This window comes from Leopardus geoffroyi, chromosome C2 (genome assembly GCF_018350155.1).
Source record: "Leopardus geoffroyi isolate Oge1 chromosome C2, O.geoffroyi_Oge1_pat1.0, whole genome shotgun sequence".
Lineage (NCBI taxonomy): Eukaryota > Metazoa > Chordata > Mammalia > Carnivora > Felidae > Leopardus > Leopardus geoffroyi.
Window position 1 is genome coordinate 132,415,634 of NC_059333.1, and position 24,920 is coordinate 132,440,553.

The 24,920-nt window shown below is 45.1% G+C and overlaps 1 protein-coding gene across 3 annotated transcripts in view; it reads right to left on the reverse strand.

Annotated features, from left to right (window-relative positions):
• Positions 1–24,920, reverse strand: part of COL6A5 (collagen type VI alpha 5 chain) — a 125,936-nt gene that overhangs the window by 41,908 nt on the left and 59,108 nt on the right. For all 3 annotated transcript variants that reach the window (XM_045503670.1, XM_045503669.1, XM_045503668.1), the window contains exons 11-30: positions 24,114–24,256; positions 23,209–23,301; positions 21,809–21,862; positions 19,968–20,039; positions 19,557–19,583; positions 19,402–19,446; positions 19,259–19,312; positions 17,321–17,383; positions 16,368–16,433; positions 15,861–15,914; positions 12,158–12,193; positions 11,583–11,645; positions 9,890–9,952; positions 8,778–8,840; positions 7,142–7,204; positions 5,661–5,711; positions 5,495–5,530; positions 3,800–3,862; positions 2,469–2,531; positions 94–129 (exon numbers count right to left, since the gene is read on the reverse strand). In XM_045503670.1, coding sequence (XP_045359626.1) covers positions 94–129; positions 2,469–2,531; positions 3,800–3,862; positions 5,495–5,530; positions 5,661–5,711; positions 7,142–7,204; positions 8,778–8,840; positions 9,890–9,952; positions 11,583–11,645; positions 12,158–12,193; positions 15,861–15,914; positions 16,368–16,433; positions 17,321–17,383; positions 19,259–19,312; positions 19,402–19,446; positions 19,557–19,583; positions 19,968–20,039; positions 21,809–21,862; positions 23,209–23,301; positions 24,114–24,256 — 1,208 coding nt within the window. The remainder of the gene's footprint in view (positions 1–93; positions 130–2,468; positions 2,532–3,799; positions 3,863–5,494; positions 5,531–5,660; positions 5,712–7,141; positions 7,205–8,777; positions 8,841–9,889; positions 9,953–11,582; positions 11,646–12,157; positions 12,194–15,860; positions 15,915–16,367; positions 16,434–17,320; positions 17,384–19,258; positions 19,313–19,401; positions 19,447–19,556; positions 19,584–19,967; positions 20,040–21,808; positions 21,863–23,208; positions 23,302–24,113; positions 24,257–24,920) is intronic.

A 24,920-nucleotide genomic window follows, 5' to 3' on the forward strand; every position in this document is an offset into this window, starting at 1 on the left:
GAACAGAAACATGAGCACAGCAACCCCTGAGAGGTCATGTTTATTTGCCAGTGGACTTGTTGGGTTTTCATTTGTGAATAAGGAGATACGTACAGAATACACAGGCTTCCCCGCCATGCCTTTCATGCCCTAGGAAAATAAAACCACAGCAAGTTATTGGTATGTGAATTGGAGTCTTTAGTGACAAAACAAGAGCGAAGAAAAAAAGCACGTTCTTAAAAGCACAGCTGGCAGAGAGCGCTTAAAGTATTCCTGAACAGATAGATTACAATGCTATTTCCCCACTTAAATCAACAGTGCAAACTTCTTTCTTTCAGTGTGAGATCAGTTAAGCGAATGTCTGCCCAGAGTGCACTGAATCATCTTTCTAGGTAATAAGTAAAGAAATTAAAGTATTTCTTGAAGATGTTTGTACTCAGGCTATGACACTTAAAAGGTACTTCTCATAAGAAAACTTGAAATGTAAACAACAGACTTCCCAAAGCATGCCACAAGGAGAGGAATTTACTGAGAATTCAGAGGTACAGATGTATTACAATTCAAGGAGTTGAAAATGCAGGCGGTAGCATACTTCTACGTAGGTGAAAGAACCAGAGATAATTAGTAGCAAAATGGGCTTTATGCAAAAGAAGACCATACACAGTGAGCTCATAAATGCTGAGAGGTTATAAACAAAGGAGTACGCATAACTGGGTGCAATGAATCAAGGAGGCTTCCTAAGAAGAGGCAGCGCTTTTTTGACAGCTTGAGCTTTTCCCTTTTCCCCTTATTCCTTTTTTCAGGATCAGGCTTCCCCTTGGCAGTGGTTCTTAACATGTTTAACACACCTGGGTCTCTTTGGGCAACTGGTAAATGCTAATGTGCTGGTTCCAGAAAATGCTATTACAGGCTCACAATCATACAATTTCACTGGCCTCAGAAGCTCAACCAGGGATGTCAGTGTAAGAACCCCTGTTCTAAATGACAACTGGGTCATCTGTTCATCTGTCCTTCCTTCCTTCCATCCATCCATCCATCCATCCATCCATCCATCCATCCAAGAAACAGTTAATTGTCTGCTGAATGCTGAGTGTTACCTGGAAATGCTGTGGCATCCATAATTCTACCCACTGGGACACAGGCTCTTCTGACCAGAATCAGGAAATTAACTATCTCACTAGGAGATGCAGAGGCTCATCCTTCCTTTCATAAGTTATGAAAAGAACGCACAGCCACTTAAACAGAGAGAGGAACAGTTTCTAGCTAATAAAGAGAGTAGGCAGACCACACCTTGCAGAGGATCAGAGCTGTAGAGTGTCTGTCCTAAAGGACTGAGTTGGAGAAGAACTCGGAGCAAGTTCTTGAGCAGAGGCTGAGGACTGAGAGCCCAAGACAAAGAAGTTGATCTGATTCTAGCAGACCCGAGATAGAGAAGCCACACTCTTGGGACCAGCAGCCCCAGGACAGCAAAACCACACTCTAGGGACCAGCAGGGCCAAGCAACAAGGCCGGGAAGATGCAGGACCCCCACGGGAGATTTCCAAAATCTGGAAAGGAGATAAATTCAGACCAGATCGGTACGACTCAAAGACGGGATCCTCGCCCACGTGACTACGAATGTTCACCAGGTCCTTAATGTGAAAGAGGGAAAGGTGTATCACAGCGTCCTCACAGCTAGTTGACTCTCATTCTGCTATCATCCCCAAAACATCCATGCTTTTGTTTTCTCTACAAGGTCCCAAGTTAAAGAACTCCTCCAGGTAAGTCTCAAAACGCTCAGCATGCACCAAACAAGGTAAGCAGTTTCTCCACTCTGTACACAATGCTTCCTACGCCTCTGACACAACACCCAGGTGCTGGCAACGTCTAGTTCTTACCTGACTGTGCTCATCAGGGGAGAGAGATGTGTAAATAAATCATTATGATAACACGAGAAGCACTAAAATAGAGATATGGATGTTCCGTCAGTGGGGGATGTGCCTGCCTCTGCCCGGAATGCTTCCAGAAGTGATATTTCTCTTCCAGTGGAAGCCTGCTGGGAACTAGCAGTTATATTTCCAAATCTCTCTAGAGTCTACATTTTGAAGACGGGAAGGCAACGGTGATCTGGGGAACTCTACTGACGTGTCTTACGTGACGGAACTTTGCCAGGAGCTCCTGTATGAAGCTTATCCCATTCTGATTTCTATAAACTTCAGTAAAAAAAGAAAATAATGGTAACAGCTAATATTTGCACTGAAATTTATCGTTCACAAAGAGTGCTCACATTTGGATATACAATCCTCCCAGCTACCTTTTGAGGTGGTAGGACAGGATAGGTCATCCCCCTTTTAGAGGTCAACTGAGAGACCAAGTGACTGGCCCAGGGGCACATAGCTAGCAACAAGATTTTGGATTTGGATCCAGTGCTCTGACTTTAAATTCTGTACCCCTTCTATTGAATATCTAGGAACCAGTATAGGCTACTTAGCTCTCATGGGTGTACTTACTTTCCGTCCGGGAGGGCCTGGGGGTCCCGGAGGTCCCTCTTCCCCTTTCGAGCCTCTAGTGAGCTGCAGATAGGAATATGCTTTAGTTTCCACACTGCCTACGCATGGAGAATACCTAAGTTTTAATGAGACTTTACAATTTAAAAAAGATTTTTAAAGAAAGCAACCATCAATTCAAGTCAAATAAATTCCTTACGTATAAATATAAATAGCCATTCTTTTTTTTTTTTTAATTCTTTTTTAACGTGTATTTATTTTTGAGACAGAGAGAGACAGAGCATGAACAGGGGAGGGGCAGAGAGAGAGGGAGACACAGAATCTGAAGCAGGCTCCAGGCTCTGAGCCATCAGCCCAGAGCCCAACGCGGGGCTCGAACTCATGGACCACGGGATCGTGACCTGAGCTGAAGTTGGACGCTTAACCGACTGAGCCACCCAGGCGCCCCATAAATAGCCATTCTTAACCATTGGTAAGTATATATTTCCCTCGTAGCCTCCCCATTTAGTGACATACTTTTCTCTGGCACTGGCTATGCATTTAAATCTAAATTAGACATAAACTAGGATTGGTGCTAAAAAAGAATACTAGAGCGCACAGAGATCTAATTAAAACCCTCCCATCTACAAAGGATCAAACAAAAAAGTCTCCACATACATAAGAGGACAGGGGTGGGCTGTGTCATTCCCATACTTCAAGGTGATGGATGTGGATGCTGATGAAATTTATCCAGCCAGATGGAAAATATCTGTTGAATTGCATCTCTTTCATGCTGATAATGACCACTGATACTACACTCAAACTTCAAAATGAAAAGATGCTTGTCTCAGCGTTTTGTTTTTTAAAAAAATTGTAACACACTACTCCACACTGTGCTAATTAGAAGATGTCAACACCCTTCCTTAAAACGAATACCCTAGATGACCTTGGTTCTGAGCAGTGGAATTGTCAGAAAACCCTTAGAGACACAGCGGGAAGATGTCGGCTTCATTCCCACTCAGGGTTAATAGTCTGGGCTTCAATATATGCTTTAGAAAATACTGGAAGGCACTGACATTTCTTGGAACAGCCAGCTATCAATCTGTAAATCTTTAAAATAGTTCAGATTCATGGAACCATGGAATTTTAGAGCTGAAAGTGACCTTTGGTGTCAAGTTCAAGTCTCATGTTAGAGAAACAGAGACCCTGAAAAGATGTGGTGAAGGTCACAGAGCCAGGAAGTGGCATTTCAGATGCTCTTGGGTTAGATCAATAATCCACATTTATTATCACAACATAAAAACCAGAGTCCTCCAAAGAAACATTTATTATTTCTGGAATTACAGGCCACTTACTGTTAATCCCTTAAATCCTTTGCGTCCAGGACCCCCAGGAAATCCAGGATCACCCACATCACCCTAAAGATTCAAGTATAAGAAATCAAGATATTAAAATATTTGCTTGAAATAAGAGAAATAATTCTTTATAATCTAAAACCCAATTGATCTTATAACTACACAATATATTAAACATTAAATGTCATCTTCTGTCGCTTGCTTGGAACAAAGTCGTTGACATACTTAAATATTCCCCCAAACTATTCTTAATTTTCTAATACAAATATTTATGCATAAATATCAGTGCAATGGCTACCCAATCAGTTATTAAAAATATCTAAAGCAAGAATGCTTGAAAATCAGGAAAAACATATGGAATATTAACCACAGAAAATACTAAACAATTAATTACTTCCTAAATTTATAAATCACTTCTTTTTTTTTTTTTTTTTTCAACGTTTATTTATTTTTTTTGGGACAGAGAGAGACAGAGCATGAACGGGGGAGGGGCAGAGAGAGAGGGAGACACAGAATTGGAAACAGGCTCCAGGCTCTGGGCCATCAGCCCAGAGCCTGACGCGGGGCTCGAACTCACGGACCGCGAGATCGTGACCTGGCTGAAGTCGGACGCTTAACCGACTGCGCCACCCAGGCGCCCCTATAAATCACTTCTGAAAAAGCTGAAGGTAATAAAAAATTTACTCTGACTTTGGTGGGAAATTAATTTTAGCACCTATTTATCAAAAAAACAAAAAAACAAAAAAACAACTAATCTCACATTTATCCCTAAATTGAAATATGCTAATTTTCTCCCTTTATCAGTAAATTAGAAAATTGGTCTTTTACAGTGAGAACTCTTGTCCTAACAGTTCCTTCTTGCACCCTTCTCTACCTAAGGAAAGAATCTCTTCTGGTAATTCAGCAATTAAAAGCACTTTTAAGAGGGTTCAAAAATTGGCTGTTTTCCTGTAGTTGATTTGATCTGCTTACACATTCAATTTTTTTAATCTATTTTTTTGCATTTTAATTTGGACACCAAGTATTGGAAAGCCACTCATCTGGACAGGACGCTTAAAAAAAAAAAAAAAAAAAAAAAAAGGAAATCTTATTACTGAATTCCAGTGCATTAAAAACAGATATGATAGGAGCTACTCTGGCTGAAATATAAGGTTATGTCTAGTTGGAGATCATGGAGACGGATTTTTCAATCTGGTGGGCAATGAGGAATTCTGGAAAATGTGTGATCAGGAGAGAAACATAACTAGGTTACATTGTGGAAAACATCAAGCTGACAGCAGTGTTTGGGATTAACTGAAGCAGTAAGAAGGTGGTAACGGAGACCAATGAGGAGAATGTTGTCACCTTTCAGGGGAGGGGAAGTGAAGGCCACAATAATAAAGAACAAACAGCAACGGCTGAAGCCAAGAGTTTTGAATGAGATTACGGAGGCGAGAAATCCAGAGGACAAGAGGAGTAAACTGGAGAGGAGATCCAGGGGTGGAGTTTCAAGACCAGGGCCGTCAGGCAACAAAGGACAGGACTGTCTTTTCCAACTTAAAGATTCATTCATAGTAGTATGGTCCTTTATTCATGAAGTCCTGGAAAAACAACTGCCCTTCTTTTCCTTCTCCTTCTCCTTCTCCTTTTAACTTCAGTTCTCAAGTAGAAAGTTAATATCATGGTAATTTCAAAAGAAGGACATGTGCACAGTACCTTTTGCCCCATATCTCCAGGGAATCCTCTTGGGCCCTACAATTTGCAGCGGAGAACATAAATAAATCAACATACCACTTCTGCAGTATGAATGGTTTTTCTTGTATTATTTACGTTTGTCTCATCAATTAAAGAAATAATTAAAGAAACAGTTTTCCATATTTACCTTTACTCCTTTTCGTCCCATTTGACCATAGCCTGGGATGCCATAATCTCCCTGTGGACATACCAGTTCATTTTAATTTCTCAAAAGTGAAACTTAATTGTAATCTATACTGGTGACAAGAGAGAAGCACTGGGCACTTCCAGGTAGAGGGGCCCTTACCAGTGACCTTGAACTCTGGGGTCATGCCCATTGTTGGGTTTTCCTCACTTGCTGGTATGTGCCTTGGTACTTTGGCCAGCTCCACTCTGCAAACATTGCAGGAGGCAGAGGGATGGTCAATCAAGACTAATGGAGTCAGTAGCAATTACTCGCCTGGAAAATTAGGAGCTGGTTCAAAGGCCATGGGTGAGGAATTCAATTCCCCAAAGACTTACAAATGGCTGAGAGACAAATGGAAAAATGTCATCCTCACTAGTAACCAAAGAAATGCAATTTGAAACAGTAATGAGAAACTATTTTTTGTTAATGAAATGGGTATAGATGAAAAAAGAAAGTGACAATACCCACTGCTGGTGTGGATGTCCTGAAGCAAGCATTTTCCTACATAACACAAGGGTGCATAGATCACTGAATATTCCTAAGGGCACCTTGCAAAAGAGGTGCATATTCTTTGAACCAGTTATGCTACTTTTTGAAGTTTTTACGTCGAGATTATGATTTTGTCTAAAAATTCAGATACAAGAATGCTCATTGTGGGCTACTTATGACAGTAAAAAATTAAAAACAAATTAAGTATTCAATAGCAAGAGATTGGTCAAGTGACCTAAGGTACGTACATTCAGCGGATTATTTTGAAGCTATTAAAAAGAATGTTTAGGGGAAAATGTAATAACATGGAAATGTGCTCATGATACACTGTTAAGAGGGAAAAATAGAGTGATTTTTTTGGTATCTCCAGGATGTTAATAACGAATATTTCAAAATAGTGAGATTATGGGTCATTTTGCTTCCCCTCTTCCCATCTGTTAAGCTTGGTAAATTTTCTACAATATGTATGCACAACATTTATAATAAACATTATCTTTTGAGAAGAAATGAAAAAATGTTCCTATATTGGCTGCTCCATGCACAGAGACCTTAGCATGGCAAGAGCCACTAGAACAGACGGCTCACTTCTTGGATCTAGCCCCCTCTCGTTCTTGCCCTAGAGTTTTGGAAGACAGGGAGAGAAATGCATAGTGCTGTTTTTCAGTGGACGTCCATTGACTTGGCCGTACTGGTTGTGAAAGTACTGAAATGTTATCCGTTATCCCCTCTGCATGCCCCCTTTCTATCTTGCCATTCTCCCTTCTCTTAACAGACAGACTAGCTATAGAATGAGAGCTGCAAGGGGTGGGAGAAATTCCCCCACATCTTCCTAGGAGGTCCTAAAATACCTTCAATACTCCGGGTGCTTAGGCTGATGGCCTCAGTTCCCTTCTCTTTACCTCAGAACTAAGCACTTGGAGCTGCAAATAGAGAAGGGTCCTAAAAGCTCATACCTGTTTTCCTCGCTGTCCAGCTGGCCCCACTGGCCCTGGATCTCCAAGAATTCCATGTTCTCCCTAGTAAGTGAGACAAGAAGGGCTTCAGGTCAGTAAAATCCAAACTGGCTCCCACTCTAGGAGGTTGAGACGGGAAATCTTAAGGCTCTCAGTGAGGGTTCAGTGCTCAGCCAAGGCACGGGGTGTAGGAAACCAATAATGATCTTTCCAAAGGTGAGCAGAAAATGTCAGCACAGCCCAAGCACTGCTTTCCTGGTATTCTAGAAGGACTGAAGGAGAACGGAAAGAGTGGAAAATTTACTCCAGCGAAAGTTGATTTATTAGCTGATTTGTCTGCCCATCCAACAAGTATTTATCATCCTGGAAAATGAACCACTGAATATGATAGATGTGGTCCTGCCTCAGCAAAAATAGTCTGGTTGGACAGAGAGACAATTAGACGGGCAGAAAATTATAAACTCAGGATGCTATGCCAGTGACGGGGAGGGGAATCTAAATTGGATTTGATAAGGGGCACCCTGATGGCCAGACTTCAGACTTCAGCTAAACATCAGACTTCAGCTCAGGTCATGATCTCACGGTTGTGAGTTCGAGCCCCACATCAGGCTCTGTGCTGACAGCTCGGAGCCTGGAGCCTGCTTTGGATTCTGTGTCTCCCTCTCTCTCTGCCCCTCCCCGGCTTTCTCTGTCTCTCTCTCTCTCTAAAATAAAGAACCATCACAACAAAATTTCTTTAAATAAATAAATAGATCTGGTGGGGTTAAGGAGGCGGGCTGCCTGAAGCACAGGAGCAGGGGTGTGAGGTTTGAGGGCGGAGTTGTGTGAGCGGAAGAAGGAACTGCAGGAGGGGTGAGGATGGTCACGGTCGGGGTAGAGGGAAGGCATTGTTGAGAAGCCTGGCGCGGGCACGTGGGAAGGAAAAGAGCTCTGAAGCCTCAGAATTAAACAGGGCCAGGGGGCCTTCCAAGCTACTTTAAAGTCTAGAGCTTTTCCTAAGAGCTACGGGGAAATTAAGACTGGCTGCCTAATTTGTGGGGCTCGGTGCAGAATGAGAGCGTAGGTCCCATCCTCAAATATGAAGACTTTCAAGATGGTGACGGCAGGACATGAAACCAAGCATGGGGCCCTTCTAAGCTGGGCCCCCAGGGTGACTGCACAGTTGCCAGTCACAGCTGGCCGTGGGACAGGGAGCCGCTTAAAGGTGTTCAGCAGGGAGTGGGATTCTGAAGAGGCCAACAGTCCGCTGTCTGACAGTCTCCAAAAGAGCTCCATCAGAGACAGTAGGGTGAATGAGAGAATGTTATGCAGAAGCAGATCGAGTCTGGACACCCCCCTTCTGGACTCTGCCCCGTGCATACATTCACGCCTGCAGGAAATCGGGGAGTTGAAGAGAGTTTTCGGAGTTATTTCACCACGGGTGAGATCACAGGGTCTCTCCTGGTGAAACAGGGCAGTGTCAGGAAGAGATAAGCATTTAGAAATTCTTTGCTCAGTGGAAGCAAAAGAATGTATCTCAGAAAGCAGGTGGGGGTATTGAGGGTGCCTGGCTCCTGCGAGGAATTAATATGGAAATCAAGAAAAGAAGGGCAGTACTTTTTTCTCAGTATTTGAATCTATAGGAGATGACACTTACTTTTTTCCCTGCGGGTCCGGGATTTCCAAGGCTCCCTTTAGCTCCCATCGGCCCAGGAAAGCCCTGAACGAAAATGGGAGACACGTATGTCAGTGTTGCAGCAATTCTTAGAAAGCCCATTAGATCAGTTTCGCTTTTCTTCGTGTCATTTCCAACAGCTCCTTGATGCCTGCTTAACAAGAGACCCAGCCACCCAGGGGAGAGAGACATCTGTGCTGAAAGCAGGTGACTCGGCTTACAGTCTGGCTTAGAGGACCACAAATCTTCATCTGCGGGGACACCACTAGTCCGCCCGGGGCCTTCGTGAGAAACAGAAAGGGTGCTCTTGACAGGACATATGCTATTTCTACATGCGCACATTGGTTGGAATGTACTGATGTTGTGAGAACGAGACATTGCCACTCGTGAGCATTACACCATGCGCGCATCTGGAACCGTATGCACAGTGTGTTTCAGTCCCAATCTGAAAATGGGCACAAGTGTCTTCCACAAACATGCCGGCATGATAAGGAGGCAAACACGGGTGTTCCTTCTGAATTCTCGCTGTCGGAGCTGAAGAACTGAACAGATTCAGAACATTTTTCATAGGAATCCCCTCACCAGCCATCCCCACTCTTATTACTCACTGTCAGAAACCTAGGGACCAAACAGATTCAGAGGGTGAGCTGAGGAATCAAGTCAATTTGGGTGGCGAGGGATCTTTGTAGAGTCCATTTTCAAACATCTACGGTCGGTGGAGATACATGTGGCACAGATACATTTTTAAAAGTTAGAAAAGTCAGCAGAGAGAATCGGGTTTTGAAATGTTCACAAGTCTGCGAGATCTGTACTCTTCCCAATGCTTTCTTGGGGCTGATGCGATGGGTCCGTGCTCTCCCAGTAAAACCCCAGTGAAGGAGAGAGAGGAGGGCTTGTGTGACGTGCAAGGAATCGGGGCTGTGCTAAAATTTGCTGCCAATTCTTTTTGTCCCAAATGTGTCCCAAGTTAATTGAAAAATAAAATACCCCAAACGCAGATAATATAAAATAAACTATGTATGACGAAGTTTTTGAAGTAAGAGAAAATGGTCTGATTGGAGACCACTGACTCCCAACGTTCCTGAGTCACTCACCTGAGGTCCTTTGTGCCCTGGGCTTCCCTTCTCTCCTTTGCTGCCAGGAATTCCATTTCCCCCCTAATGTGGTAACGAGAAGCATAATTACATGAAGCAATGAAAACGTACTTTCTTCTGGGGCGCCTGGGTGGCGCAGTCGGTTAAGCGTCCGACTTCAGCCAGGTCACGATCTCGCGGTCCGTGAGTTCGAGCCCCGCGTCGGGCTCTGGGCTGATGGCTCAGAGCCTGGAGCCTGTTTCCGATTCTGTGTCTCCCTCTCTCTCTGCCCCTCCCCCGTTCATGCTCTGTCTCTCTCTGTCCCAAAAATAAATAAACGTTGAAAACGTACTTTCTTCTTTAATGCTTTTGAAACATGTCCACAGAAAAGCGCTGGTCCAACACCACAAGTCACCTCGCAACTGTGAGGTTAAGCGTATCTTACCAAAGGGACTGAGCGGAGGCCCAGACTCCGTGGTACAGATCTTATCGAGGCATCTCTGCCTGGGTCTAAGACCTTCATCCCCCTCTGACAGGGGGAAATGAAAAGGAGACCAAAGGGAGAAATAAAACCCTTAGAAGAAGGGGCGAAGATGCAAACAACGGTCAGATGGATTCCTTTGTTGGGGCAGGTTACCTGGGCCAGAGTGCTCATCGTCAACGTGGAAAACGGAAAGCTAAGTTGTTTCAAGTTGGCCCAAGAGGACATTTTAGCAGCAGAAGCCCTACCAGAGGAATTCAAGCCTGTTTTCCACTATATTAGCATCTGATGCAAGGTTCTCGTATAGATCTCTTGCATGGAAGAAAAAAACGAGAGGTGCTGGTGATGTTTCCCCACTACCAAGGCACCAGCTGTACAATGGTTGCACCCACTGGACGAGCTGTCATTCGCTGCCTGGGTATCAAAGGGACCCTGGAGCAGCTGAGCTAATGTCCCCCTTCTCCCTACAAAGGGAGGATGGATCTGGGCTGGTCACGTGGTTACTCAGCCTAAAGGATTTGCTAGCTGGTGGTTTGATTCAGGGACCCCAGAACCCGCAAGAGAATACCAAATTCTACTTTGGCGTATCTGAAACTTCCTAAAAGAAAAATGAACTCTCGAGAAGGTCTTAGGTCTAGGCACACCTTCCAGACAAATCCTGGCTTCAAGCGGGCTCCATAAGGTAACTAAATACCCATGTGTTACAAAACCATTCTCTAGGGATGACCCCAGCACCTTCCCAACATGAAGGAGAGACAGAGATGTCCTAACTCCGATGCAATGGAGTCCATATCAGCAATGATACGATCAAGAAAAAATGGCTCATGTCTGAATCATGAGCCATTGATCACTCTCTGGACGGCAAAAGATAGGGCTCAGGTACCTACTAATTACTAATTAGTAATTGTGACTAATTAATAGTAATTCATTGATTACTAATATAATAGTAAGGTCCTAATAACTCATTATTACTAACAAGCTGATACAATACTAGGTGAGCACAAGAGCAGCCATTTTCTCTATTCATGAGCTGCAAAACAGGAGTGGGTCTGATGGAGCACAATCACTCTCCCATGATGGGAAATGGAGAATTCCAGAAACATGGACCATGGAGGAGGGCAGGAGCAGATTAAGCATTTCTCAGTTATTTATTTTTATACAGAACTACCCACTGGCTTCCTATTGGAATAACTCAGCATTATTTATCAGCATTTATGAACTACTTCAACATACCTGTGGGCCTTGTAATCCGTCAGCTCCCTGGGTACCTGGAAGTCCAGGATTTCCCGGCTCCCCCTGATGAACGAGTTTTCAGTGTTAATACTGTCTCCACATAGTTTCCATAGAGATTTTCTCTTTGTACTACCTAGTACCGTAATACATAGTACATGGGCAATACTTTGACTGAACCTTGGCTCACCCCTTACTTTGCCTAGGATTCTATTCATTTCCATACTAAAAAAATGGACACGAGATTGTTTCTTACTCTAGTAAAGAATTTCCCTCCCATGCAGTTGATTCCCAGTGCTTGTGAAAGGCAGTCAAATATATAACATTTGGGATCGCACAGATCCTCTTGTCTATGAGGTGCCTGTGAAGGAGGCTCTGCCTTAGGTCAGGCCCGTCCAGTTCCTGGCAGCTGAGCTGATGGGCCCTTCTGTTTCCCCTCCATGGGTGCGGCCATGTCTATTGCTCTACACTTCCTAGAACATCTTTGTCACATTCTTGTTCATTCCCAGTGCCATCTGCCCGTGAGGACTCTCCTTGGAACCAACTACCTCGCAGGGCAGGAAGTAAAGGGTACTTACCGGGACACCTGGGGGCCCCCTTTGGCCTTCCCTTCCCTGGAACAGAAAAGGCAGAGTGTTAGTGTGTACGTAGCCAAGTGGAGGGTTCTTAGAGGCAAACCAGCCTGTTTCATTCCCTGACAGACATAAGTAATGAGCAGCTCACAGAAATGGCTTCCCTGAGGCGCTTTTGAAAGACAAGTTTTCTCGCTGGGCACTTCATTATAGACTAACATTTGGGGGATTGATTGAAAGCCAATGTGAAAGTCATTACAGATCCAGCTCCAGTCTGACAATTATTCAGGAGGTTGTTTGGAGGATCAAATCATTCTGAAGAACCTGTCTTCTATCCTTCCCTCTTCAGCAAATTCCATAGAGTACTGTCTGCTAATCAGAGGCTTCCTACATGAGAACAAGCTGTGTCCTGTCTGTCTCTCTGTCCCAGGCCCTGAGTGTATCTTAGGGGAGAGTAAAAATTGTTAGGTTCAGTGCATCACACGTGGGCCCACTGAGGTTTGTTTCCAAGGAATTCTACAAGAAGGAAATGGCCGACGGGGTCTGCCCAATGACGTGGCGGTCCAGCGGCCGGGCCACCGGCCACGTTCACCTGATCTCTGAAGCCAGAAATCTGTTTGTACTTAACCAGCGGTGATTTCCATGTCACCAGCTCAGGCTCCCCACCTAAGTGTCCGCCTTTGTCACACCCTCTCCAGAGAGTGTTCTAGGCAGGAGAGGACTCAGACCCCAGATTTTAACTTCTTTTTTCCTAGACAGCAGCAATAAAATCTATACCCTCACACCCCCCTCACCCCTGCCCCTCTGAGAGAGCTATGGAACATCCCAATCACCAGTCTACTTTGTATTGTGATAAATGACTATGATTCCTTTGGATACAAGACAAATACTTAAAAAAAAAAATTCTTTTCATGCATTCAGAAAGGTAGCCATGGAAATTATTTCAGAATCGGTTTTCTTTCAACTGCCTACCTTCTGAATTTCCTTAGAATGAACTACCTGACCAAGTATCACCTCTACCACTTTGGATACTGATTCAAATTCCTCTCCTGGGGTTCTGCCCCCTTGATTCAGGTACTCTGCTTTCAAAATGCAAATGCCCTTTGGGAGAAGTTACCCATTGTAACCTGTGAGCTCTTTGTTCCTTGATGGGACTAATAGAGCTCCTGACAAATGAAAGTAGGGAAGAAACAGCAAACAAAGGTTGAGGCCACTACTATCCTGGGATGTCTCCATTAAAAGGATAAAAGAACTTCTGAACTACATGCAGACAATATTGCACAATGGTTAGGGTGTGCCTTTAGAAGTCAGGTACTCCTGAGCTCAAGGCTGCCCTTTGAAGCTTGTGTGGCACAGAGCAATTGCTCAGTAAGCCTTAGCCAGGAGGTCGGGACTCCAGACTCTGGTGTGAGACAGTCTGGGTTCAAACCCCAGTTCTGCCACTTGCTACCTATCCTGATCCTGGGCAAGTGTTCCAAGGGTCCTTGTTATTCTCATCTGCAAAATGGATATAAATAATAATATCTACCTAGTAGGCTTGTTATGAGGATTTAATGAATTAATATTTGAAAGTGATTTGATCAGGACGCGGCATAAAATAAATGCTACAGAAGTAGAAATACTATTATTTAAAAGCAGTTGTGTGTGTTTTTTTTTAATGTTAGCTTATCTTTGAGAGACAGTGCGAGTGGGGCAGGGGCAGAGAGAGAGGGAGACAGAGGATCCAAAATGGGCTCTGCACTGACAGCCGCAAGCCCCACGTGGGGCTCCAACTCACAAACTGTGAGATCATGACCCAAGCCAGAGTCCAACTCTCAACTGGCTGAGCCACCCAGGTGCCCGTATAAGCATCTGTGTGTAACAGGCCAAAAACAAGGGACCTGGACTGTCGATTCTAGTGCTCTGGTTCTCAGAATATCAAGCCCCCGTCTTGGCAACAGCCGGTACAATCAACTTGCATAAGTTGGAATTCTGTCCTGCAGGCGGCTTGTGTTTGCTTGTGTTCTTAGAATCTGTTATCTACTTAAGGTCCTCTGACCCTCAGAGAGAATTCTCGCCTTCGCTGGAAAAGTAGGGGAAGAGGTAGAAAAGCTTCATGTTGTTCTATATTCACATTGCCTTGTTCAGTTCAGGAGAAGAGAGGTTACAAAGGAGGAGCTGGGCAGGAAAACGGGTGAAGATAGGAGAGGGCGGCTGAGAGCCTCCTGCCTCTGAAGTGATTTAGAGTCACCGGCTGGTTTGTCCAAGTAGTAATCCCCAGCCCCATCCCTAGCATCTCTTTTCAAAAGTATTTGATTGAGGGGGACAGTTATAAAGCTATTTCAAACTAAGTGTATTTTCTCTTAAACCAAGAAAAATATATATTTATCTTTAAAATTTATTGCATGTAGGGGCGCCTGGGTGGCTCAGTCGGTTGAGCATCCGACTTCAGCGCAGGTCATGATCTCACAGCTTGTGGGTTCGAGCCCCACGTTGGGCTCTGTGTTGACAGCTCAGAGCCTGGGGCCCGCTTCGGATTCTGGGTCTCCCTCTCTCTCTGCCCCTCCCCCACTTGTGCTCTGTCTCTCAAAAATAAATAAACATTTAAAAAAATTTTTTTTAATTTATTGCATGTAGTATATGTTGCTGTTCCCTGGATTCCTCTGGTTAATTTTGATTCTCTTGTGTGGAGAAGAGGGCAAAGTCCCAGAGAATTTTTACCAGAAGCACCAGGAAGCCTAAGCCAACTGACTGTAGATCCTATCCCTTAATAACTATGATTCAAGATAAACAAAGGCAAGAGGAATTACAACACATTTCTCCACTATCTAGATCAGAGAAAAAGGCAATCGGCCATGGCCTTCAAAGTGATGAGAAGACTCCAGGTCTGCAACAGAAAAGAAGGCCAAGTATTTTCACTTCTCGATCCAACTAGGTGCAGGGTCCAATCTAGGAGACTGTGCGTTATTGTCTTTTTATGATCTCCATTCTGAGTGCATGACAAAAGGATTTCTAACACGTTATAAATATCATCTCCCACTTTAGTAATGCACAAAAAGAAAAGCGATTTCTTAGTCGTTCCATAAAAAGAAGGGGATATCCAGTATTCCTGTCTTAGGCCTGGCGTCACATGGGATGCTATAAAGTTGCCCTAGGCTCTCGAAGTTGCCAGAGGCTCGTCCCTAGTCACCGGTGTTTTGGTTCATTCAAGAATTTATCTGTGATTCTTCTTTCCCATTGGCGACATCTGAAGATAAAGAGAGTGGGTTTACCCAATTCATATTCTTATAGAAGCTCAGAGATGCTAAGCTACCGGAGGAGAACTTTCATGTTAAAGCACTGACTCTCTCCAAAGACATTCAAAAGCTTCTGGAAGGCGGAAAGAGGAAGGCAGACTGTCACATAGGTTCTCATCTAGGAGCAGTTTTGCCCCCTACTCTCACTCCCCACTCCCCCTCATCCCAGACATTTGGCAAAATCTGCAGCCTTTTTTGTCTGCCACAACTTGAGGGGAGTGAGTGCTACTGACATCTAGTGGGTAGAGAACAGGGATGCTCTTAGACCTCCTCGAATGTACATGACAGCCCCTCACACCATCTAGCCCCAAATGACAATAGTGACAATGGATCAGCCCTGGGCCGGCCAACTCTGCAGGGGCAAATATTGTGAAAACCTTTATGGCATCGTCAGATGATAAGGAGGGGAAATAAATGTTCAAGGAAAAACTTACCCCTCTTCCTCTGGAATTAGGATCACCTGGAGTCCCTTTCTGTCCAGTTCTACCCTAGAAATACAATTGTTCCCCCAAGATCATAAGGCAATATATTCTGACTAATTACATCAGCGTAAAAACCTCACGAACTATTAAAACAGCAGAGCAAATGTGTCATGCTAGAATCTTCTGCATGTTAACACTATTGGGTATATATCTGTTAATGAGGAAAATGGTGTAGTAACGTGCACTGCTAACTATCAGTTTCCCATTACAATAACGTCACCTGCCAGAAACTTAATAATTTAACCCATAAAAGTATAACCTACTACATATGTGTCCTGTTTTCAGAAAATAATGCTGTTTTAAATGTGAACTCGGGGCTGTTATTCAATTATAGAAGGATTACATATTTTATTAAATAATTAAGACTTCATGAAAGCCTCCGTTCAGTAACAGAATTAATCATTCATCTATATGTAAATAGGTCTATAGGTTCTCTGTACGTAAAACAGAACCAATTACTTGTCTTCCTTGTTCTCCTTTGGAGCCCTTCTGTCCTTTGATGTTACTGTTGCGTCCTGGATTACCCTAGAGGAAGATTTAAAAAGTATTTTAGAACCAAGGAATATCAGCTTTTTTTTTTTTTTTTTTTTCCAAATACAATGGTACAATGTTCACGTATTAAGCTAATTTGGGTTAAGTGAGGAGGGGTGAGAGAAAATTCTCCATATTTGAAATTCATCGACTTTTGAGAAAAAATACAATAATATTTCCCCAAGTTTGAAGAGGGTCTGGTGATCAACGAAGTGATAAGAGTGTTTGCCGAAGCCATGGCAATGATCTCTTCTCTGTATCGGCAGCTTCACTGATGGCCGAACATGCTTATGCTACCCCCTTAGAGGTGTAATAAGATTCCCTTGTAACTGAGTCTGCAAATAGGGAATCTGTGAGATTAGAAGCCCAAGAAGCAGAACGGTGGAAACGTCTCCCAAAAAGGACTTTGGAAGTCTCTACATAACAATAAGGATGATTAAGATGGAACCTGAGCTCCCAGCTCCAATTTTTTTTTTTTTTTTAATTTTAATTACTTTTTGAAAAGAGAGAGCGCAAGTGGTGGAGGAGCAGAGAGAGAGAAGGACAGAGGATCCGATGCGGGGCTTTGTGCCGACAGGCTGATAGCAGCGAGGCCAACGTGGGGCTCAAACTCACAAACTGTGAGATCGTGACCCGAGCCGAAGTCGGACGCTTAACTGACTGAGCCACCCAGGTGCCCCGAAATTTTCAATATAATCAGCTACAATCAGATGTGGACAGATTTTTCCCAAGCAGATAAGTCTCGGACAATACCTACTACCCCTGCTCCCAAGACAAGGAGACAAGCCTTCACCTAGAGGTTAGTGGGAGACACAAGGGAGAGGAGATAGGAGCTTAGAGCAACTACATAATTCAGAGCCAACTAGACCCTAGTAACTTACAGGATCTCCTGGGAAGCCCTTCTCCCCATATCTCCCAGGGGGGCCTCTGGAACCTGGGCTGCCCTAAAAAAAAATAAAATGAGCTTCTGAGTTAGCTTGTAGGAGGGTTTCAGAATGGTGTTAAAGAGTCAAGCGTGTGGTTTTGGCGGCAAGAAAGTCAATCAGACAAAATGATCCACGTTCCTTTATCCCAGCCAGTTTCCTCAGCCTTCTCAAGCGATACTCAGTTCAGTTTTAAAAGGTCAAGACGATCGCTAGTCAGGATTATCTAGAGTGATGCTGAGCAATGGGAAACTCTCATGATCTAGCATAGCGCTACGCCAAAGAACTTTCTGCCCTAATAGAAATATTCTCTGAGTTGTCTAAGATGGTAACCGCTAGCCATATGTGGCTATTGAGCACATGAAATGTGGCTAGTACAACTGAAGGGCGGGAGTTTTCACTTTCACCAATTTGAATTTAAATGTCATATATTGCTAGTGGGGATTGTACTGGACATCCCAGCCAGTAGGAACCTCTGACATGTATAATGCAGTTGCTCACTGGAAACCTCCACAGCAAATGCTCCAGTTGACAACTCAGACTCAAGTGTTCCCAACTGAGCTTGCCCAAGCCAGTACCATTCCAGGCATTCTGAATGACTCCTCACTTCCTGCTTCTCTGGTCACCTAGATCTAGAGATCTGTGCCGAAGCCAGAACTAGGGTGAGAGAAACAAGTCACCTGGGGTGCAGTATTTAGGGAGACACATTTGGCAGAGCTCTGAGAAGGAGTACGTCCGTAAATCCTGCACTCCACTACTCATTCCGGCCCAGGCCCTGCCACGTCCTTAGTATTAGTACGTCATGTGTCTGTTCTCACTGACGTTGCTTTACTTGAAGGCTTTGTCACTTCTCCCCTCGATTGTTCCAGATCCTCTCATCTTTGCCTTGCACCTATGTCATCTCTGACACAGTCTCCACACCACTGACAAGTAGTATGTTCAACATGCAAATTCAGTTGTGGCACCCGTACTTAAAATCTTTTAAAGGTTCCCAATCTCCTAATGTTAAAAGCCTAACTCCTCAACATGGCTCCCTGGTGTCTTCCCAATCTCTTCCGGCCACCGCTGGAACCTCACCTCCCTTTACCTGTACTCTAATGCTCAATCTGCAGTGCTCTCGAGCCTCCGTGTCTTTGCTTATGCTGTTCCTTCTGTCTAGAATGGCCTTTCTCCATGTCTTGCTAATTCCTATCATCTTCAGCTCAGGGATCATTTCCTCCAGAAAGACTTTCTGAACTCCCCCCCCACCCCCCCACCTGAGTTAGGGATGAGTTAGGTGCCCTTCTCTGGGCTCTCACGTCGTTGCCTACAACATGGCCTCAATCACATTCTGCACTGTCATTAGCAATTAATATGTCTGTCTTTCTACGTCTGGGGATCCTTGAGGACAAGGTCAGTGTGGTTCGTCTCCGAATCATCAGCATATAACTCGGTGCTCAGCGCATGCCAGATATTCAAAAATATTGCATAAATAAATGGATCAGAACATATAAGCAGAGCTGTTTGGAACCAACCGGCATATATTAATCAGTATTGAAATGAATTTAAGATAAAAAAAGTTTCACCGTGATTTACTACACCAAGGTCGCCAAAATAATTCTGTATCTTTCTTTTGATTTTTATGGTTTTTTTTTTTTTTCCTGATGCAATAAAGAGAACAAGGAAGCTACTGGGAGGCAAAAACAATCATTTTCAGACCTCTGAGGAAGACACCAAATGAAGAACCTTGCACGCTTTGAATCCCTCAATGGAATTCTTGAAAATTCCCAAATGGGAAGGCAGCATTTATTCGGTAGTAACAGGCCTTCATTGTGGTCAAGTCAGCTCTCAATTTTCTCCCTTCTAAGCACTCCCTCCATCACCAAATTCTCCTTCTTTGATTTACTGAAGATTTACCTGGGATCCTGGATCGCCTTTTTCTCCTTTTGTCCCAGGTAACCCATGAAAGCCCTAAAAGAAAACAAGGAAAACAAAATCCCCATTTAAAGAGCAATACGTCAACCTCATGATGATGTCACAGTACTTGAAAGATGGCTTACCTCCTCCCCATCCAGTCCGTTAAACCCATCTTCTCCTTTTTCTCCCTGAGGGACAACAAGGAGCACAATCGGGTCAGAGGGGAGCTCGGCCACATGCTTCCTGGGAAACGAATCCCGCCAGGAAATCAAATTCGACTGAGAAGACACTACAGTACCTTGTATCCAGAATATCCTTTGGCTCCCTGTAAAAGATGAAATATCTCTCACTGACACATCAAAGATAGTCAGCAGGTGGATTCACACCCTGTTGGGGCGGGATGTGGCTGCCTCCCTAAAGAGGGTGATTGTGTTGTTCTTTGGTGGCTTCTGGCTCTAAAATCACAGAGGTTATATAGGTGGGATTGAACACCACCTATGTTTTGAGGTGGGCTCAAAACTCATTGAGATTTCTAAGAAGTAGAATTAGTCTGAAGGGGAGGACACTAACATGTAATTGGAGAAAGGGAAAGGGGCGGGGCATGGGGGGATGGAAGAGAGAAAAGGAGGGAGGGAGGGAGCGAGGGAGGGAGGAAAGAGGCAAGAGGCTGTTGTAGGGAATTCAAAATCACATTTCCAGCAGGGCTTACCTTTTGGCCCTGCTCCCCTGGACATCCTGCAATCCCTTTATCTCCTGTGGGTCCAATTTCTCCTCGTCTTCCCTAAGAAAAGGCACCCAAACAGGTATCCAAAGTGACTCGTCTGCCAGATGCTGCCAGCAGTTTACTTTTTAAGAGAGAAGCTAGAGCAACAGCAGCACTCTGAGCTTCAGACAGAGCAAATCTTTCCACAAATGTGTTCATTTAACTCTGGTTTTCCCCCTCTATTCCAGCGTCTTCCATGCCAACCTGCAGGGCTTCCTTGCAGACCCAAGATCACACAGAAGTGCGGGATGAGCCCGGATGTTTTACCATCTCATCAGACAGCACAGCCAAAGGTTTGGAAGTCGATCTACTTTCCAGCCACCTTTCAAATACTCCAGTAATACGCGTTGGCCCTGAAATTGTGCCCAAGGTCCCAGTGCTGTTGGAAAAGTCAGTACTGAAGCAAGCCAGTCCCAGGGGACTGGGGCTGAGTCCAAGGAGCTGAAGGGAGGGAGGGGCCACTACCACAAGTGCTGGGAGATGGGAAATGCTCGTGTTCACGGAAATGACCCCCAGGTGAAAGAGCCCGAGTCAGATCATCCGCTCGGGGGAAGAGTGTTCAAGGTCAATGATGTAGGCATCTCCCAGCAATCCTGCTTCTCCCGGGAAATATTTAAACACGGGTAAATGCCGGCGTAAAATGAATCTCGAGGGAAAAGCAATGTTGTGCTCCTTGAGGGCAGGAGCCCCCAGCTATCTCTTTCCCCAACTGTGTCCCTGGTGCCTGGCTCAAATCTGGGTGCAGGGTGGGTGCTGACGGTTTGCTAATTGTTTGGATAACTAATTGTTTAGCAACGAGCTTGATTCTTCCCTTCCTGAGAGGTGATGGGAGAAGGGATTTTCCTTCTTCCTGCTTTGCTTTCTTTATTCTGAAGATTACTCCCAGGAAAGCAGGAGGCCTCACTCGTGGCCAAAGGTCGCGAGAGCTACCAAAACACTGCAGCTTCCCATTGACTAGACGGTCAGCCAGATGAGGGCTCAAGGCCAGACACCCCGTCAAAGCCCTCAGTGCTGCCTGGGTGGGCTCCGAGACCCCTCTGCAGCTACGTGGTAGGTGAGTTAGAACTCTCCCCGCGGTGGTCATTGTGTAAACTAGGATAGCACTAGAGTCAGAGGAATGTATAAATGTTTTACAGATCGGCAGACTGGGGGTCAGGAAGTTAAGTGTCCTGCCAAGGTCTCTGGTCCAGGTCATCCCTTGGCTGTCTGACTACACGGCCTGTGCTTTTCATCATAACTTGCCGCCCAGACGAAGAGCTAGCTTGCGGCTAAGGAGATGGAGGGGCAGGCTGGATGCTTCCTGAACTTTCCCTGCCCCAAACGGAGTCACCCAAGTGTTTCAGTTCCTTCAAATCTATTCTCCCAATTTGATTGATGAATCTAGTGAGAGTTCCGGTCTGAGGGTCAAAGATTGAGATTAGAAAACTTCTGTGTACCACGTAACCACAAAGCTGAGCCTTTCCATGTACTAAATGCTGAACTCTGGGTCCAAAGGCAGCCCCTCAAGATAGCCTTGCTTCACCCTGCAGGGGGACGTGGGGGGACCGGAGTGTGCCCGGCTCCCTGCCACTGATAAAAACATGCCAGGCAACGTGTAGGTAAGTGTGCTTCCTCCTTCCCCCCAAAAGTACGTTTGGCAAGTACTCATGACCCAGACAAATAAAAGGAGGGTGAAACAACCTATTTTCCTCCAAAACCACCAGAAAACCCCTTCTGTAGGAACATAAGGCTTTCCATGCAAAAGAAAATCACTGCTCATGTCGTGGGAGAGGGTCAGAAGAACTTACAGGGTCCCCGTCCTCTCCCCGATGTCCTCTGCTGCCTTTTATACCCGGAGAGCCCTGGGAGGGAAGAGAGAAAACGCACTTCAGCTGGCTTCCTCCAATTCGAACTTGTGAAATCGTTAGGCGTTATAGACAAGTCCCTCCCTTCAACTTGGTCACAGCGCAGGCAGGGGTGGCTGTGAGACTGGGGAGAGTCTGACAACCTCTGACCTCTACAGGAAGGTGACCTGTGGATTCCACGTTGCAGGTCAGGGCGTCCGGGTCAGTCTGCACCCGAGGCTGCACGGCCGGCAGCTGTGGCCACCGTAACTCTCCCAGTAGGCAAACTGGTCACTTTCCAAAGACAGCATTTTCTTCTGCTTTTCTGAGAGCTCAGGGAAGAAGCACTCCTCCCGGCAACAAGGCTACCTATCCCTTGCGATCATCTCTCCCTCTGCCAATGTGCTTTCACTGCCTTGTGGCCTATTTGTGGCAAAGATTTAAACTGAGGTTTGCTTTCCTCACCCAGTAACACAGGTCCTGACTTACCCCCAGACATACTCGATAGGTTAGTGTGGCCTGCTTTCAGACTTTTTATAAGTGGAACCAGACTATATGTATTCTTCTATGTTTTACTTTTTTTCTTTTTTTGGCTATTACAGTGTTTGTAACACCTATTCATGTTGTCGTATATACCTGTAGCTCATTCATTCTCATCACCTTAGAGCACTCCATGAATGAAGAGACCATATTTATTTAAGCTATCGCTGTGTAATTGATCTTGTATACTGCATTTTTAAAAAGCCTATTAATCTGCAATGCTTTGCTCTCTTTGTAGCTCAGTTTCATTCACCACCGATGAAGGACAACTTTCCCCACTGTTTCTAACACCTCTTGCACCCTCCAAACGGTTGAAAGCAGGTGCAAAAGTACAAATCGCAAAACTGAGGGGCCGCCTGGGTGGCTCAGGCGGTTAAGCGCCTGATTTCAGCTCAGGTCATGATCTCGCGATTCGTGGGCCCTGAGTTTCAGCCCCGCGTCAGGCTCTGTGCTGACAGCTCGGAGCCTGGGGCCTGCTTCAGAGTCTGTGCCTCCTTCTCGCTCTGCTCCTCCCCTGCTCATGCTCTGTCTCTGTCTCTCAACAGTAAATAAATGTTAAAAAAAATTTTATTAAAAAAAATTGCAAAACCGAGGAGCAACATCATGAGGGACGTATAAGGAAAACGGGAGTTACTCTTCACAGCAGTATTCAAAAGTGAGCCCCTCTGAACTGGCTCCTACACCGCAGGAGTCACAGGAAATACCCAAAGAAGACACAGCGAACTAAATGCCCGAAGCAATTCCATGAGGACCGAGTGAAGTCTGCACATTCAACCACTTGGCCTCAGCCCCACCCACCCTCTCAAGGCACAACTGAATGGCACCTTCAAGGCCTGCAGTCCTGGGATCCCAGGAAGACCTGCACTCCCTGAACACTTGCAAAATTTGCAGCAGCAAGTCCTCTCTGCAATGTTTCCCTGGAAAAAGCAAACAAGAGAGCAACAATTGTCAGGAACGTCACAACGTTGAGAACTATATTCACGCAGATCATCACGCACCAACTACACGGCCATCTTCTCTCTTTGGGGGAGGGGCTGCGGAGGATCAGAGGTGCTTTTTGACTTAATACTGAAGACAGGGCACTGGGCTAGCAAGTGTGATGCATGATACCCTCTCCCAGGAAATGACCTCTCTATAGAAAGGGGGACTGCCCCACAGAGGACCACAGGCTGAGTTTGCACACGACTGGCTGGCTCCTAGTTGACAGACTCCTCTTTTCTGAGGATTTCTGCAGCATAAACTGCTGGGTGATTTTTTTATTTAATGAGGGGCTAGTTGGTTTTTTAGTTCCCTGTGCATTCATTTGGTGAGACGATAAGGGCGGAAGGACACACAAAACCAAACATACGCGGCTTACAGGGCACCTGGGTGGCTCAGTCGGTTGAGCGTCCAACTTTGGCTCGGGTCATGATCTCATGGTTGGTGAGTTCCAGCCCCACGTCGGGCCCTGCTGTGCTGACAGCTCGGGGCCTGGAGCCTGCTTCGGATTCTGTGTCTCTGTCTTTCTCTGCCCCTCCCCTGCTCATGCTCTGCCTCTCTCTCAAGGGTAAATAAACATTAAAAATTTAAAAAAAAATATGCGGCTCAGGTCTTTCACACTTTTTCACATACTAAAGACCATGCGCTGAGCGTAATGGGGTAAGCAAGGCACTCTCTGGAAATGCTCGTCAAAATTCCAGTTTCGTTCCGATGGCCTTTTGAGTAACTGCATGTCTGCTCGACAACTCACCAGGTACTGTGATAGCATCTTGCCCAGTTCTCTTGTTCCAATGGTCAGATGAGTCCTGTAATCAAATCCCTTCCCAAATTCAAAGCTGGAAAACTCATCGTGGGCAGTCGTGTTTAGGGAGACCACCAGAAGCGCATCGAGTCCTGGTCAGTAAACATGACAGATTCAAAACAAAAGGGGTTGCACGTGAAAAAAGAGGAAAAGCCCATCCTATTTCTACTTGGTGAACGGTGTTCAGAGAATCAAAAAGGGGAAACGGAAACATTAAGAAGAAGCAGGACTCTTGATGTACGAGGAACCCAACAACTTTGCTTGCTTGCTCAGGCCTCAGTAAGAAATCCCCAGAGAAAAAGTATTCCAAGAGCAACTATGTACAAACCCGACAGAAAAACACTAGCAGAAAACTGTGTTTCATGCCTCACCACCAAGTTTTGATGCAATTCTTGGGCATTTGAAAGCAATTTATAAGAAAGGGAATTGTTCAGCTTCAGAGTTTTTCTGAATTTTTAAATTAACAGTAGTTCTCAGAGCACCTGGGTGGCTCCTTTGGTTGAATGTCCGACTCTTGATTTCAGCTCAGGTCATGATTTCACAGTGTGTGAGATCGAGACCCACATTGGGTTCCGTGGTGACAGAACAGATCCTGCTTGGGATTCTCTTTCCCTCTCTCTCTGCCCCTCTTCCTCCTCTCTCTCCCTCTCTCTCTCTTTCTCTCTCTCAAAAATAAATAAACCTTAAAAAAAAAAATAGTTCTCAAAGTCATCTCCACAGCCAAACACCCCTGGGGGCTCAGGCCCTGAGAGCCTG